This window comes from Nyctereutes procyonoides, unplaced genomic scaffold (genome assembly GCF_905146905.1).
Source record: "Nyctereutes procyonoides isolate TBG_1078 unplaced genomic scaffold, NYPRO_anot_genome, whole genome shotgun sequence".
Lineage (NCBI taxonomy): Eukaryota > Metazoa > Chordata > Mammalia > Carnivora > Canidae > Nyctereutes > Nyctereutes procyonoides.
In genome coordinates, this window is record NW_026575049.1 from 69,243,783 (window position 1) to 69,260,084 (window position 16,302).

The 16,302-nt window shown below is 46.8% G+C and overlaps 1 protein-coding gene across 8 annotated transcripts in view; it reads right to left on the reverse strand.

Annotated features, from left to right (window-relative positions):
- The window catches only part of AAK1 (AP2 associated kinase 1), a 148,226-nt gene that overhangs the window by 31,980 nt on the left and 99,944 nt on the right, over positions 1 to 16,302 (reverse strand). For all 8 annotated transcript variants that reach the window (XM_055328165.1, XM_055328168.1, XM_055328166.1 and 5 more), the window contains exons 6-12: positions 15,596 to 15,717; positions 14,265 to 14,346; positions 13,626 to 13,758; positions 9,882 to 9,985; positions 7,840 to 7,919; positions 3,754 to 3,908; positions 2,505 to 2,785 (exon numbers count right to left, since the gene is read on the reverse strand). In XM_055328165.1, the coding sequence (XP_055184140.1) occupies positions 2,505 to 2,785; positions 3,754 to 3,908; positions 7,840 to 7,919; positions 9,882 to 9,985; positions 13,626 to 13,758; positions 14,265 to 14,346; positions 15,596 to 15,717 (957 nt within the window). The remainder of the gene's footprint in view (positions 1 to 2,504; positions 2,786 to 3,753; positions 3,909 to 7,839; positions 7,920 to 9,881; positions 9,986 to 13,625; positions 13,759 to 14,264; positions 14,347 to 15,595; positions 15,718 to 16,302) is intronic.

The window sequence follows — 16,302 nt, forward strand, 5'->3', positions numbered from 1 at the left end:
GGGCGCCCATCCCACTGGGCACCTCGCGACTCCCCGGGTAACGAGCTAACAAATGCTCTCCCGCCCACAGAAGTAATCCCTCCTGTAAAGGGATTTGGAAGGAGCCAGGATTAAAAGGCTTCACTGCACCGACAGGATGCAGCAGTGACGACACCGCCAAGAACCTAACTGCTAAGCCAGCTAGAGTCCGCCAAGCCCTCCTGCGAGCGGCCCCCCTGCGGCTCCAGCCCCTTCACTGTCCCACCTCCAGCATTCAAAAGGCTCCGTACGCTCGCTCGGTACGCTCGCTCCGTATACCGCACCGCGCACCACGCCGGCTGATGCTTGGTCTCACGGTGACAGCCCCGGCTCTCAAGTTACACTCTCTTATCAGCTGCCTGCGGACGGGGATACTCTTCGTCCATCTCTGCTCCTCACTGCTAAGGCCTGTGCTACACACACACACACACACACACACACACACACACACACACACACACGTGCGTGCAGGTCAAAGGAGGGCCTGCTGATTAAGAAAAGTCAAGATCCTGTCTTTGAATATCCCAAACATTGTTCCTTGCTGCAGAGCTCACTAAGGGGACACTGTTACCCTTCTGGGGCAGACTTAGAGGGTTAGCAAAGAAGCAGATGTCAGCACATAGCCGCCTGTTTATAACTGCAAAATCCTGGAAACAACCAGATGTTGATCAACAGGGGACTGAGTGAATAAACCATGCTATGTACCCCTAAGAGGAAATACTGTCAAGCTGTAAACAGAAATGAGGGCTCCCTCCATCTTATGGGATGGAAGGGACAGAGTTCTGCAGATTTCACTTTGAAACTCTGTGTTTTATATTTTCATAAAACAGAACTGACCCAAAATTCGACAATAACTATAAATCAAAGGCAAAAATGAAACAAATAAACCTATGTATCAAATTGGGAGCCAAGCTCTCCAGAAAATAATGAGCAAAACAAACATTTGAAGGACAAAAAGGGCAAAGAAATCTTTTTCCAGAACTCGTGCTGGCACTGTTATCTTGAAATTATAGATCAAGTAAGTGATAAGCCTAGAAAAATACAATCATAAAATCCAAACAGTTAAGCAAACATCCTAGAATTACAATTCTGATTTAAGAACATAAATTCGAGGGGATCCCTGGGTGGCGCAGCGGTTTAGCGCCTGCTTTTGGCCCAGGACGCGATCCTGGAGACCCGGGATCGAGTCCCACGTCAGGCTCCTGGTGCGTGGAGCCTGCTTCTCCCTCTGCCTATGTCTTTGCCTCTCTCTCTCTCTCTCTGTGACTATCATAAATAAATAAATAAATAAATAAATAAATAAATAAATAAAAACAGCGATGTACGGAAACATATCAAATATGTTTAAATCCCTGAATTCATGATGATCCTAAAACAAATCAGAAACCTCTGTTCACCTTTAGAGGACCCTCGAAACAGACCCGTTCTGACAACTGGGCAAACACAGGCAAAGACTCAAGCATTGTATCAGCCTTTTCCATAGAAACAGTACCTCACGGTCATCGAGTAGCTGAGAAAAATTCTTCACAGGAAAACGCCAGCCCCTAAGGGAAGAGGGAAGCCTGGATATCCACCCTGGGGCTGTCCCCGGGGAGCGAATGGACTTGGGAAATGATCAACAGCTGCTCCACTGATGAGGGACGTTACATGGATGCATCACACAGACAACAGCAAACTGATCTTAGTAAGAGAGAGGGCAACCAGACTTTGTACGCCTCCTGAAGTGATGCAACCAGAGCAAAGAACCGTCCAAACGAATCGAATTTTGAGTGAGCCTCAAAAAAAATGACCCGTTTACACAGGGGATGGAGGAGCACAGTAAATGATCGCAGGGATGCAATCAGCCAAACCCAGAAGGCAGAAAATTCTACAGGACAATGACCCAGTTTTTTCAAAAAATTAAATGGCAAAGGGGAAAAAAAAGACGGAGAGGGCACCTTTGAATAAAAGGGGACTTAAAGATAATGTCAGTCATTATAAAATCAACTTGTGCATAGTAAGTAAATGTAGAAAAAAGTATGAAAAGACAACGGAAGAAGAAACACTCGCCACTAAATGTAACCTAACCTAAATGTGGGCCTTGTTTGGATTTTGATTCGAACAAGCCGACTTAAATTACGAGACATCAGGAAGAGATACATGTTACTAAATATTTTGTAATAAGAAAAAATAATTTTTAGAATGCTAAGGGTGCAGTTGTGTTAGGGGGAAAAAACAGAAGAAGAAGAAGAAGAAGAAGAAGAAGAGAAAAGAAGCCCTGAAAGTAGCTCCCTTGCTGAGGTTCCTCCGACAGGTGAGGGACTCGCCAGGGCCCTGGGGGGGGGGGGGGAGCGCCCCGATGGGTCCACTCGGCTGAGACGCAGTGACGCCCTGTCGAGCGGCTCCCGCCCTGCCACGGCTTCCCAGGGAAGGCGCCTGTGGCGACGGGGCCTGTGCGCAGCCGCCCCGGACACGACGCGCCGAGCAAGGGTCCCTGAGCAGCCTACCTGTTGGGCCTGGGCCTGCGGCGGCGGCTGCTGCTGGTAGAACGTGCCCGCGGGCTGCTGGGGCGGCGGCTGCTGGGGCGGCGGCTGCTGCTGGGGCTGCTGCTTGAGGAAGAGCGGCTGCTGGTGCTGCGGTGTGGCCTGCGCCGGGGCGGCCGGCGTCTGCTGCGGGGCCGGGGGAGCCTGGGGCTGCTTGGGCTGAGGCTGGGGTAGAGGCTGGCTGGGTTGGGCCTGGGGTTTCGGTTGGGGGACGCTGGCTAAAAGGCCAGGCTGACTGCCGGAGCCTGGAACGAGGAAAACAACCCAGATGAGGGCTCGGAACTCTTCCACCCAAAACTGGCTGCCTTTCTCTTGCCAAAGAAGTAACGGGGGGTGATCCGTGGACAGGTAATCCCAAGAGCCTTGTGCCGCTCCTGTCTTTGCATCTTCGTGCTAAACGATGTGCTTCGGAGTTTTCAAGACAAGGTTCAGTAGCAAGGTTCAACGCTCGCCTCCTTCAGGAATCTCCCCTTGTTCACCATCCCACTGGGTCGCTTATTCCTCTAGTCAGCACCCAAGTAGCTACTTATTCAACTGGCCTCTGACGCTACTGGATGATGCAGAGACAGTATTTGCCCTTACTGCCAATGCTTCAGGTCAAAAGCATTCTTTGACGTTTTACTTGCAAGCTACACAACCCACGAGCCCAGGCTAGGTGCTTGGGCCTGGCTGTAAGTGCGTGACCACCAGATTCACCAAAAGCTGCTTCCTGGGAGGGGAAGTGATGACTAAGTTCAGTGACCGGATAATTTGGCTCCTCCAAACTAAGTCATCTCACTGGAACCAGGACACCAAAACATGGGGTGGTCACAGATACTTTAAGAAGACAGAGCATTAAAGAAACGATGCCTCTGTGTCAAAAGGGGGGAGAGTCTTCCTTCTTTAAAGGCCAAGAGAAGAATATGAAATAAAAAGGAAGGCATGGGATGAATGGACCAATCCACAAAATCAGGCCAAGAATAGGAGAAATGGAGAGATTAGGCTTCAGTGGTCCTGGAGGTCCCCGCACAATCCAGCGAGAGGCCTCCCCTTTCGGCCAGCCACTTGCCGCACCATTTTAGTGGGCGCGCACCACCTGTCCTCCAGGCAAATCATTATTCCTTATGTGCCTCTAAATCCCATTCCTCAAGCAAAAGTAGGCTTCCCAAGATTTCTGTTAATATCTAGCCTCCCAAAGGGGTGTATCAAAGTCCAAATCAACCGAGTTACTGACCTGCAGCCTGGGGTGGGGGCTGAACCGTGGCCCGCTTTCTAGGTGTCAGGGCTGGCTGGATAGGAAGGATTCCTGGGTTTGGCTGAGTCTGCCCAGCCTTAGGCCTCTGACGGGGTGCGATTGAAGTCTCTGTGGTGGGAATGGGATCCGTCAGTCTAGAAAAGGAGGGGGGAGAAACACAGATTCACGTTAACGTGTGGGAGAGCGTGAGAGGGGGAGACAGGGTGCTTGACGGATTGGCTCTCCCCTCCACACTCATCCAAACCTTCCAGATCCGCTTAATCGACATTTGCCAAAGAGTGTTCCACAGGATGTGTTACTAGATGTTATGAAAAAAGGGTTGGTGGGAAATAAGTTTTAACACACTAGTCAAAATATATCAAGCAGATTTCTTTCCAGCAGAACTTTCCACGTGTGAATGCGCGTGGAGAACCCCGAGGAGAGCACTACATAGGATGCAACGTTTCTCTAGCTTATCTCAACTTCCGTCTAATACTTCCTAGGATTTCCCAGAATGGACTTTGGAGGATGATGGAAAGGGGTGGGAAGCAAGTGGTTTTCAGATGTAGAAAGAACTCAAACTTGGTTAGAACTAGCTGTCTGCACGGTCTCTCTACAATAAAAAGCATGTAAATGAGTGACTCCAATAAGGCAACTAGAAGGAGTAAGCAAACAATCCAAGATAAAGGATTTGGGGAATAGGACAGGGAGCATTTCCTCTACTACACATGCTCCCTTTCTTCCCAAGGTAATAACATTTTTAACTGTTTGTAGAGCTTAAATTCACACAATGCTATACGTCAAACAGATTTCAGTTTAAAAATTTAGCTGGGTTTCACCCAGAGTAAAAAAATCACGTTGCCCGGCTTTTCTTATAATGAGGTGTGGCCAAGTGTCTAAGGTCTGGCCTTACGTGGGAAAGCAGATTGTTATATGGCAGTTTCCAGAAACGCTGAGAAACAACTAGTGTATGCCACTTGTCTCTCTTCTTTGGCTATTCCTTCATCCTATTGCTTGGAACCGGGGTGCTACCATCTTGGTCCTGACGTCATGGCTCTATCATAGGGAGGGCAGAGTGATAAGCTTGAAGAGGCCTGGGCGTCGGGCGGAACTGCCTACCAACCATGGCCTGCTGGCCTCCAGACTTTGTCTACTTGGAAGAAAAGACAAACGTCCATCTTACAGAATCCACTGTCATTTTGAGCATCACAGTCAGATCTAATCCAAATTAATACAGGATGGATGGCCAGGGGTCTAATTGCTCCTAGTGAGACTGCAGAAACACAAGGGATAACTTCACTCATCTCCAGAGCACTCCAGGCTGCTGGCTACCACCTGACTCAGATCAGAGTAGTTGTCTTTTGATAATGCACATTAGGCAGCATCGCTGAAGTCGCGGCCAAAATCAACAAGCTTCACGAGTATTTCCAAATTCTGTCTGGCACAGCCTCCACGAAATGCAACACAGGCAGCGAAGCAGTGGGGCACCTGTGCCTTCCCCATGACAGCCCCCGAGGGATGTCCACAGTGGGTCCTGACGCTTTCCTTTGGAATCCTGCTAGAGGGATGCTCCTGTGCAGGGCGCACAACTTATAATATAAAAGCCACCATATTTGGGGAGCTGTAACTTGGGGGAGGAAGGGAGGGAGGAAAACAGGACAAATGTTGGAGAAGAGGAAAAAGATGCAAGAAAAATATAGCCAGTGGTGAGGAAGGCGAACAGATTTCTATAGAAACCAAATGTTAAGAACCTCCACACTGGATAGATTTCTGTGTGTGTGTGTGTATGTGTGTGTCTCTCTCTCTTTTTAAAGATTTATTTATTTGAGAGAGAGAGAGAGAGAGAGAGAGAGCAAGAGTGCAGGAGGAGGGGCAGAGAGAAAATCTCAAGCAGACTCTGCACCTAGCACGGAGCCCGATGTGGGGCTCGATCCCACGACCCTGAGATAGTGACCTGAGCCCAAATCAAGGCTTGGACGTTCAACCGACTGAGTCGCTCACGAGCCCCTGGTTGCGTTTCTCTTAAAGGTAACATCTTAGAGATCAAGGGATCTGGAGTCAAATAAAACTATATTTGAGCTTGGTTCCTCACTAATTCTGTGCTGATAGCTTTGCCATTTTAGCTCTTCTTGCCTTAGGTCCCTTCTGCGTAAAATGGAGAAAATTATACATCATGAAGCAGATGTGAACATCGAAGGCGTCAATGACTGTGGAACGGTTTTTATAAACTGTGTCGTGCTCGGGACGTTAGCTTGTGTGGCCCTCAACATGCTGTGGAAGAACACAGACCGTGAAGCCAAGAGACCTGGCTCCAAGTTGTCCCATCTCCCTGCTTGTGCGCAAATCACTTAACGTACAGGACGGAGCACGGATGCTGGAATTCTGGGTTTTTACTAACCACACACTCACTGATCAATCACCTCGGGCCAGTACAATTCTGAGTCTGTTTCCTCTTCTGTAAAATGAGAACAACATCAATGTCTCGCAGATTTGTTTTAAGGAAAATAGAGCCATCTTACTTATATAAAGAACCTCGTATGGGGGTGTCTGGTATACACGGTGCCTCCGTGAAGAGCGGCTACTTTAAAAACAGAGTCAGAAAGAAAAACTTAGGGAGCAGGACTGGGGAGCAAATGTAGTAACGCAAATGAAATCCCTGTAAACTATAGATAGGACCCCTCAGGCCCAAACCCCTTGGCTGTAGACGGATCCACAGCATCAAGGATCCAGACCAACTAACAGCGTGGGCACCCTACAGTTTATACAACAGTTTCCCCGTCACGGATGTTTACAACTGCCGTATGATACAGGTATTGTTCTCTTCATTTGACACGGCACAGCACCACTCACTACGGTACCGGTTACTGTCATTGTAACGTGTGGGCTTTGTGGGATCGGATCCTCGGGCCTAGAGCCATAGGGCCGTAAACCCAAAGACGTGGCCAATTAAAGCAGCCCCAAAAGCAACTTCCCGAGCTGAGTGTGGCAGCCTGAGGTGAGAAACAGCCCACAAAGTAACAACATGGATATAGCTGGCTAAGTGTGTGAAAAAACAAAAGTCTCCTTACTTTAGAGCCCCATCAGCATTGACATTTATTCTAGAAACGTTTAGGAATGTTTTAAAGTGTGGACATTATTTTACTGTTCTATGAAAATACCCCACGTGGGGTACTTGGTTGATAGCCTGCGGCTAACGTTTCCTTGCTATGGGGACACGGTAGAAAGAGAGGTACAAACGTCACTTCGAGGCACGGCGGCCATGGGGGTGTGCCCAGCAGACCCTCGGCTCACGAGGGGTGCAAGGAAGACCAGGGGCCCCACTGCCGTGCTCCTGAAAGTCACGCCCGTGCGTGCGCGGAGGCCGTGCTGCCCCGGGCTGCTCCCGGTCTCCTACCCCGTCACAGTGATGTTCAAGTGGGCGTGTTCCTGGGCCACAGGGCTCCTCTGGTAGAGGACCTGGGCTCGAGGATTCCCTGACCCCTTTGGTGCGCCTTCCTGAGATTGTGTCGACAGGTTCTGGGTCGCTCTTCCTCCCGCTCTCTGGGTTAGACGTGTATCGCCCCAGCCTGCCCTGGCTCCCTATTTTCTCGCATGGTCAAATAAAATCCTAGCCTCCTCAATCCTCTCTTGGCATCGGCTTCTAGAAGACCCCATGCTACGTGGGAGGTGATTAGCTAAGATCCACAAGCTCCTTTGCTGTCCGTGGAGTCAGTGCTGCGACCTGCACTCTCTTGACGTGGTCAGGGCCACGCACCGCGCAAAGGACAAGGGGAGGGGGCCAGGCCCCACGGAGGCCAGGATGCAGGCTTAGGGCACTCTCTTTAGCAATATTTAAAGGTGGCTGTGCCGCATCTCTGAATGCCCCGGCACTTCTACTCAAGCTACAGAATCAGCTGCGGAGTTCTTCATTCCCTTTCAAACGCAGGTCGCTGGGTTTCACTACCTCCCTCCTTGGCTCCCTGGAAGAGACAGAGCTCGCTCTCCTGCTCTGCGCAGCCTCTGGCCCCAGCAGTGACAGACACAGGGCACCTCCTCCTGCACCGCGTCAGCTGCCGTGGGACGTGGGCACACTCAGGCATTTCTTACCTGGCCTTCGGCTGACTCTTTTTTGCAGCTGCCTCACTGGCTTTCACTGGCTCAGGAAGCTTGGCAGGAATGGGAGAGTTCTACAGGATTGAAAGGACACCAAAAAAGGACATTACAGATTTCTTTGTAAAAGAACACCAGCATGACGGGGCCGATAGAAACACATGATGGGATGCTCCAGAGTGGCGTTCGGGCCCGGATGTCTACTAGAGCGAAGGGAAGTCAACCAAAGGTAGATCCCAGCAGTCTTAGCCCCACCCGGCAGGCAGCATATCAGAGGAGAGCACAGGGCAGCCCTGTAGGGTGCACCCCTCCCCCCCCACTCCCAACCTTCTGGACCCTTCACTCCCTACCACACAGCTTAGCGGTGGTGTTAAGAATTGAACGGGAAAGAGACAACTGTGACCCGTATTACTATTTGAGCTATCAGCTCGACCCTAGAGAAGGGAGCACGCCCAGCCAGGACTCATTCCACCTTCCATCTTGAACACTGGGAGAAAACCACAACCTCGATCCATCTGGTTGCTGGCGGGCACCGATCCCAGTGCATGAGGCTCCCCTTGAACCAGGAGGCCAGTAGAACTCGGCCCACCTGGATCCCGAGCTGTCGCCTAACACCGGCTCCCCCCAGGGAGCACTGCTGTCCCCAACCACAAGATGACTGCTCAGCACTGCCGAGTGAGCGCCACATGGCTCGAGACTTGTGAATCTGACTTTTTAAAAACTAGTCAGCAATCTGAATGCTTCCAATGATATTTCAGGTTATTTAGCTTTATGAATGGGAAAGTGGGGGAGCAAAAGGGAAGCATGGTCATGTTGGGAGTCCTGTACGGGATTCCTCATTTTAATCTGGAAACCAGACAAATGGAAAACTAGTAACAGTAAATATTTAGGCCTTTAGGAGGGACCTCCTATTTCCTTCATGTTTCCAGGTGGGAAGACTCTCTGCTAGGCTATCTCTCCTTGCAGCTCTTCCTCTCTCCAAGCATTCCTCTCCCAAGGGAGAAGCTTAACTTATTTGACTTATAGGATGGGGAGAAAAAAGCAAGCTGGCCTGACTCACCTGCGCCCTCCCCTCCTTTAAGAGAGAGCCTATCTCTACTGAATCAGGCCCTCCCTGCCCAGTCACGTGGCTCTAATGTCAGGGAGTCTAATGGGTCCACCTGCGTTCTCTGCCTCAATCGTATTGTTAATACAGCCAATATTCTGAGTTCCATCTGAGCCATTCCCACATCTGATTCCAAATGTGAGAGTGAAAGAGGAGTGTTCTTTATCAGTACCCCCAAGCTCCAACAGCGATATCTAAAGGTCACTATTGGGAAAACTGGGAAGACAATTTCAGATTAGAACTGATTTATTATGGCATCCGTTAGTTAAATTGCAAAGGGAGCTGGATCACCCATGAAAAATATGCTAAGATTGCAAAAAGGGGGGTGTGCAAGCAGTGTACTCCGAAAACTGCTGAGTGCAGAGCTTAGGATTACTAAATGTAGGAAACATTCCTGTGGCCTGATGTGTGCGAGGAGGGGAGTGGAAAACGAGTGTGAGTTATAGACAGTGGACAGCAGAAGCAGAATCGAGAAAGCTCTGCTGCCATAAAGGAGAAAAGGGACAAGGGCTTACATTCCAGTAGGTATGGGGGCAAGTCCAGAGGCCTGCCTCGGGAAAGCAGCTCGCCTTACTACCGCTACGTAAATACAACAGTCACATAGTGAACTGTGGAAGCTGACAAAGACAGTGGGAGGATCAATCTTCAAAGTGCTCAACTCAATCCCTAGGGATTTATTATTATTATTATTATTATTATTATTATTATTATTATTATTATTATTTTGGTGTAATTGCCTTAGTGTAATAATTAAATTCTAGGGGAAAACTGGATTCTCCTTAGAGTAATTGCTTCATAGTTAGCTTTGCTTGAATGCCCCCTACCCCACAAAGCAAGGGACATCTATAGTCCTTAAACAGCTGGTTTACGCCCCAGGAATTTTAAATGATAATCTGATGATGTTTACTTCCCCTTAGAAGCACCCTTCACATACCTGTACATTAGGAATTGGGCATTCTTTCTTGAGGAGTTTAAATGAGAAGTAGGACACCTGGTAAATATCCGGCCTTTTATCAGGGTCTGGTTCCAACATATACCCTAAGACAAACATATGTGAGCAGATTTAATAACATCCTAGTACTTATTACATTAGCTAAGAAACATAATTTCGGTTACCAAATGTTTTTATCCACAAGAAACTAACAAGGTATCTGGACTATAACAAAGATACCTGAAGTTCACAATTGGTGGCTTGTGCAACAGGGACTCAAGCAAGCTCTAATTATTGAAGCTACCACCTTTATATTCTGGTACCTAGGAAGTTACAGGCTTCTGGCTTCCTTGGTTCATATCTTGCTCAACAAGTGGTTACCCTTGATAATTGTAATCAAAATTAACTTTTTCTTTCTTTTCTTCCTCCCTCCCTCCCTCCCTCCCTCCCTCCCTCCCTCCCTCCCTTCCTTCCTTCCTCCCTTCCTTCCTTCCTTCCTTCCTTCTAGTAATCTCTACCCCCAACATGCAGCTAGAACTCATGATCCTGAACTCATGACCCTGGGGATCAAGAGGCGCATGTCCACCAACTGAGCCAGCCAGACACTCCTCAAAACTCAAATTTTAAGAACGGACTCATTATTCCCTTTGTTGGAGATATTAGCTGGTCTCCATTCTAAAAGAAATTACGAAATAATAAAGACATTCCTACTTCTACATAATCTATACGACACTTGTTTATTTCCGAGTCCTTTAAGCTTTCGCACTTTCTGAAGTTGGAAAAATCCCCAGGAAAAACATCTCTGTGAAGACACATAAACATACACATGCATACGCATAAACAACAACACAAGGCAATTTACTGTTTAAGGAACCAAATGAATGGTCTGAACACTAAGTACAAGAAAAACTGATGAGGCTGTAGTCTTGTGAACGCCTTACAGAAGAAGCAGGGCTTGGGGGCACTGGGTGGCTCAGTCGGTTGAACGTTGGAGTCTTGATTATGCCTCAGGTCATGATCTCAGAGCTGCGAGATCGAGCCCTGGATCGGGCTCCTCACTCAGGCCAGGCTCTGCTTGAGATTCTTTCTCCTCCCACTCTCTCCTCCCCCAGCTTGTGTTCTCTCTCTCTCAAATACATAAACAAATTTTTAAAAAGCAGCAGCAGCAGGGTTTGGGCTGATCCTTGAAGGCAGGAAAGAATTTAGTCAGTCAAGGGAAAAAGGAGAAAAAGATATTCTTGGTGAGTGAACAGTCTGGGCAAAAAAGCACTTGAGAGAAGGCAAGGGAGGGCCCTGTTGTGAGGGAACGCAGATGCCAGAAGGACAGAGCAGAGATTTCCTTGTCAGAGAACACGGGGAAATAAGGCTGGGTGGGCGGGATGGAACCAGAGCACGAACCGTCTTAAATGCCACACGAGGAAGCTGGGCCCTACTGTGGGACCACGGGTGAACCAGAATAGGGTGGCGAGTGGAAGGCTGATCTCACGGTGGGGTGGGGCGGGACGCACTGGAGGAGGAGGAGGCTGGTGGCCACTCTCTCCGTTCAGGCCCACGCTGGCCAAGTGTGTGAGACGATGGTGATGATGAAGACAGAGAGAATGTGATGGAGACAGGAGACAGTCTAAAGAAAGAGCACGGCTTAGGAAATGCTGGACTCTTTACTCTCTTTCAAGCCAGATCCAAAGAAAACCCTAAATTTCAGTTATCCCAGCCTGAATGGTGACACCATTCATTGAAACTGAGAAGAGAGGGGAACTGTGTATTGGGAGTAGTTGGACAAGGACAACACATTTTATTTTTTTTAAAGATTTTATTTATTTATTCATGAGAGACACACAGAGAGAGGCAGAGATGTAGGCAGAGGGAGAAGTAGGCTCCCCAAAAGCAGCCTGATGTGGGACTCGATCCCAGACCCCGGAATGAGAACCTGAGCCCAAGGCAGACGCTCAACCGCTGAACCATCCAGGCATCTCACAAACTTAATTTTAGACCCGTGACTTTGGGGTGACCGTGGAATCTTCAAGTAGTTTGGAAAGAAATACGTCAGAGTTTGGGAAAGATGTCAGTGTCACAGACACTCCTAATGTAGTGTTACAACTACATTCGTAGTTGTTTTTCCTAGTATGAATTTGCTGTGCAAATGTTAAAAAGAAAACATATTACCAAAAAAATCCTACCACTCTCATGCCACATTTGGCCGTTTCCTATAGATCCCTCCAATGTCACTTACACAGCTGCAGTTCTAGAACAGACATCCAGTAGCCCCTCCTTATCCATGGGGAACATGTTCTGAGACCCCCAGTAGATGCCTGAAACCACAGATAGTCCTGAATCTTACATATCCTCTGGTTTTTCCTACTCATGCATACCTATGATAAAGCTCAATTTATTAATTAGGTACAGTAAGAGATTAACAACAATAACTAATTATAAAATGGAGCGATTTTACCAATATGCTACAATAAGTTACATAAATGTGGCCTCTCTTTCTCAGAACATCTCATTATACTGTACTCTCCCTTCTTGGGATGATGTGAGAGCATAAAAGGCCTATGTGATGAGATGCAGTGAGGGAACGTCGCGGGTGTGGTGACATAACGTTAGGCTACTATTGACCTTCTGACTATACATCAGAAGTAGGATCGTCTGCTTCCCACTGCGGTCAGCCGCGGGTAAATAAAGCCACGGAAAGCAAATCCATGGATAAGGAGGGACTATTCTAATGCTTTAGCTCTGAAAACAATCTCACAACCATTAAGTGCCATATTCCGCTTCTTTAAATACCACCTCCCCTTTCTTGCTTAATAAACAGAAGAAGTAGATTGATAAAAATTGGCCCAGCGGAAGAGGTCGTCATCGGAAAGCTGTAACTATGTTCCCTTGGGTAAGGTACCTATACTTTCTCAGCCTTGGCTTCCTCAATTGTATAATGGGGAGGATTATAACTACCATCTAAGATTTTTAAGAATTAAATAAGGCACAAGTAGGCCCTCAACAAATGTCAGATGCTCCACCCACATCTGCTTCTATTTTTTTTTCCAATGCAACCCCACCCAGGACCCAAACTATCTCAGGATTTATAACCCATAATGGTGAAAATTGAGATGCTAAATCCCTTGACCAATGTGAGGAGATGATGAAATATTTCTGTCTCATATTTTAGTACAAGGGCTTTTGCAAAGATTACTTGTTCCACCATCTGGTTAATGAACTAGTACATATGCTTGCCATCCATGATGATGCAGAAGAGTGGGGGAATCTTAAAAAAACATCTGAAACAAAGCACTGAGTTTAAATGCTGGTTATCAAAATCCAGTGATTAACCTAAAGAGAGAAAAAACCTAGTTCCATGGAGTTATACAGTCTTAATTATGTATTCACTCCAGCCAACGCATGGCAATCATTTCAATTTGTGTTTCTTCCAGTTTTGCAAAGATGAATTTCTTATCACTTGATAGGAGTCAGCTGGACTCTTTCACACTGACTGCAAGAGAACAGAGCAGTAATGTACTGCTCAAAGCACAGTTAGGATTTCTGCTCAAGTGCAAAAGAGCTTAGATTTACAGCAAAAGGACCTACCACTCTAACTAGGCACTGTTATATTTATTATCTTTGAGTGACCAACCATTACCGACTGATTTATCTTTGCACCCAACCCATCACTTCTGCGATCCAGTCTCTTTGTTCCCCAATTCATTCCTGGAGATAAGAGATAAAAATATGAAACTAGAAACTTGAAATACTTACTAATTAGGCAGTGCATGTCTTGGGAATATCGAGAGTTATCAGGAATTGTGAAGTTTCCATCACAAATTGCCACCTGACTCTCTCCAAATGGCAAAGTGAAGTAGCATAATTTATACAACAAACATCCAAGAGCCTAAAAAAATAAAGCAGATTGCTACGAGTGGTTTATTTACCATTACTGCAAATGGGTCTACAGAGAGAGAGAATGGCATCATCCACATTTATTAGCAGATATAAAAACTACGTAACTACTAACCTGCTAGAAACTTGAATTTAGAACTCAACACCACTATTTAGCTGCTGAGATACATTATTTCTACCATCATTACCAGATGGTGCTCCAGTAAGGAACAAGTATTTCAGCTATTTTGCTCTTCAAAACTAGTAATGCATATATGAAAACCACCTAAATAAGGGGCAGGTCACCTGAATAATTCTCACATAACTCTAAAGTAGTTTCCTTTGACATGCCTCACGAAGCAGTGGCTGGTCATCTGGAGTGAAGATTAACCCTGAGGGTAAGTAGATAGTGGTATGGTACAGTGGCCACTCTCGCTATGGCACTGTCTGGATTAAACTTGGGAATCTACAGTCAAGACAGCTGGTATCTGAGATGCGGATAGGTTAGTTGACACCTACCCAAATGTCTGCCTTCGTAGTGATGATTTTGCCACTGTACAGGTTGACCATTTCTGGTGCTCGATAGGACAGCGTTGTGTATCTACAATCAAGAGATTTGTTTTTTGTTAAATATGTCAGTGCTATAATTAAAAACCAGGGGTAGCAGAAATACTTTTTTAGAAACATATATATTGATATTAATAAAGTCTAGTTCCCTGGGAGCCATCTGCAGAAGAGAGTATGAAATATTAGTGCAGATAAAATGAAAAGCTGTCCTTAGCACACACCCATGGCCCTCTGGAAGCGGTCCTTCTACCTGAGGGCGTGTGGAGACCCAGACACTATGGCACTTCAGTAAACGCTAAAAGCACTTTTCTTGGGTCCTCAAATGATAAAATCTTCCCCTGCAAACCTTGTTGTCTGATGCTATATTGATACTGTATTTTCTGATTTGTTTTTAAGAACACCGATTCCCTTAAATGTGGCTCAACACAGATAATGTAATCCTGGCTAAGACACTGGAGAAGAGCAGAGAGTGGGTCCTGGCTGGGGTGGGAAGTGGATGAAACAACAGTTTTCCTCTTATCTTTGGCTCAAGTAAAGATAGTATAAGCTCAGCTTCAAAGTGAGGGTCTTGATGTTACCAAGCACGTGACTTATGATGCCCAGTTTGGCTGCCAGGGGTGACCCAGGAAAGGGGACTGAGGATGAGGATACAGGTGTGCATACCAGACTGCTGGTTTATTAGTAAAATTAGTGAGTGTCATCACCTGTGAAAAACCTGACCCTCTGGACAAGAGGGGAACTTGGGTCAGGTTCTTACTAGAGCCAGAAATCTAAGGAAGCTTCTTCTCATCAAAGTCAGTGATTTGGTACCTGTAGAGCCGTCATAGCCCTACTTACCATTAATTCCACTAGATTGGTGAGCTCCTTAAGAGCAAGAAGGAGAACACAGCAGTGTAGGGTTCAGTGAAAAGCACATCCAACTGACTGATAATGTCACAGTTGTTATGATTCCATTTAAAAACATCACAGTCCCTCTACGGTTTGTGCACCATTCAGCTTTTTGAGGGCTGTGTGACATGTCAGAATACGTACGTACAGTGATCCTGGACCACTGATAAAGTGCTGTAGGAAGGAGTCCTTCACTTTACTGACCAATGCTTGTGGACCCCTTCCACATCTTGCACCTAAAATCAAACAATCCAACCGCCAGTGCGATGCTCTGAGACAAGGGGCAGCACGACTAGCACCATGGCCTTCCCACCCTGACCTACTCATCCTTCAGCTGAAAATACAGCTGCTGATCCGGTAATGGACAGAACTCCAAGAAAGGAGGAAAAGCTTACTTCTTAATCTCATCTTCTACTGCATTGACGCCCTCAGTTTGTGGATTCTGAAATTTGTTGGTGGCGCTTCCAAAGTCACACAGGACGTAGTGGCCTCGGTCATGCAAGAGGATATTTTCAACCTGAAAAACATTCCCCAACCACCCATTCCAAGATATTATTTAGCAATGCATATGAAAATTTGGTTCATAGTCATATAAATATTTTATTTCTGATAATCCCATTAATATGCATAGGAAAGTTATTCCTCCCCAAGTACCTCGACAAGGGTCATCCCCAGGGAACAAAAGGCAAAGCACGCTGACAGGGTGAAATGAGAGTAGAGGGGGGCAAATAGAGGAATTCCACAATGCGGAAGTAAAAAGCCTCATTTTCTTAGATTTCCAGCCACATTTCTCACCTCTGCAGAAACACTCCTGATACTTTCAAGCCTCTGTATGTTTTCTCACGTTCTTCTTTCAGTCTAGAATGCTCTCTGTGGCCCCCACCTCATACCCAACCATCAATATCCCATTCATCTTTCCAACTCCAGTTCAAATGCCCCCTCTTCTTTGAAGCCTCCCTCAAGCACCCGCTCAGACAAATGTCACTCCTTCCCTAAGGTCCTTCAGGACTTCATTCTTCCTGACGTCAATTATTTCATTTGCACCTTATACATGCATATATCAATTTCTTTACCATAATGTCAGGATTTCCAGAATAATAAA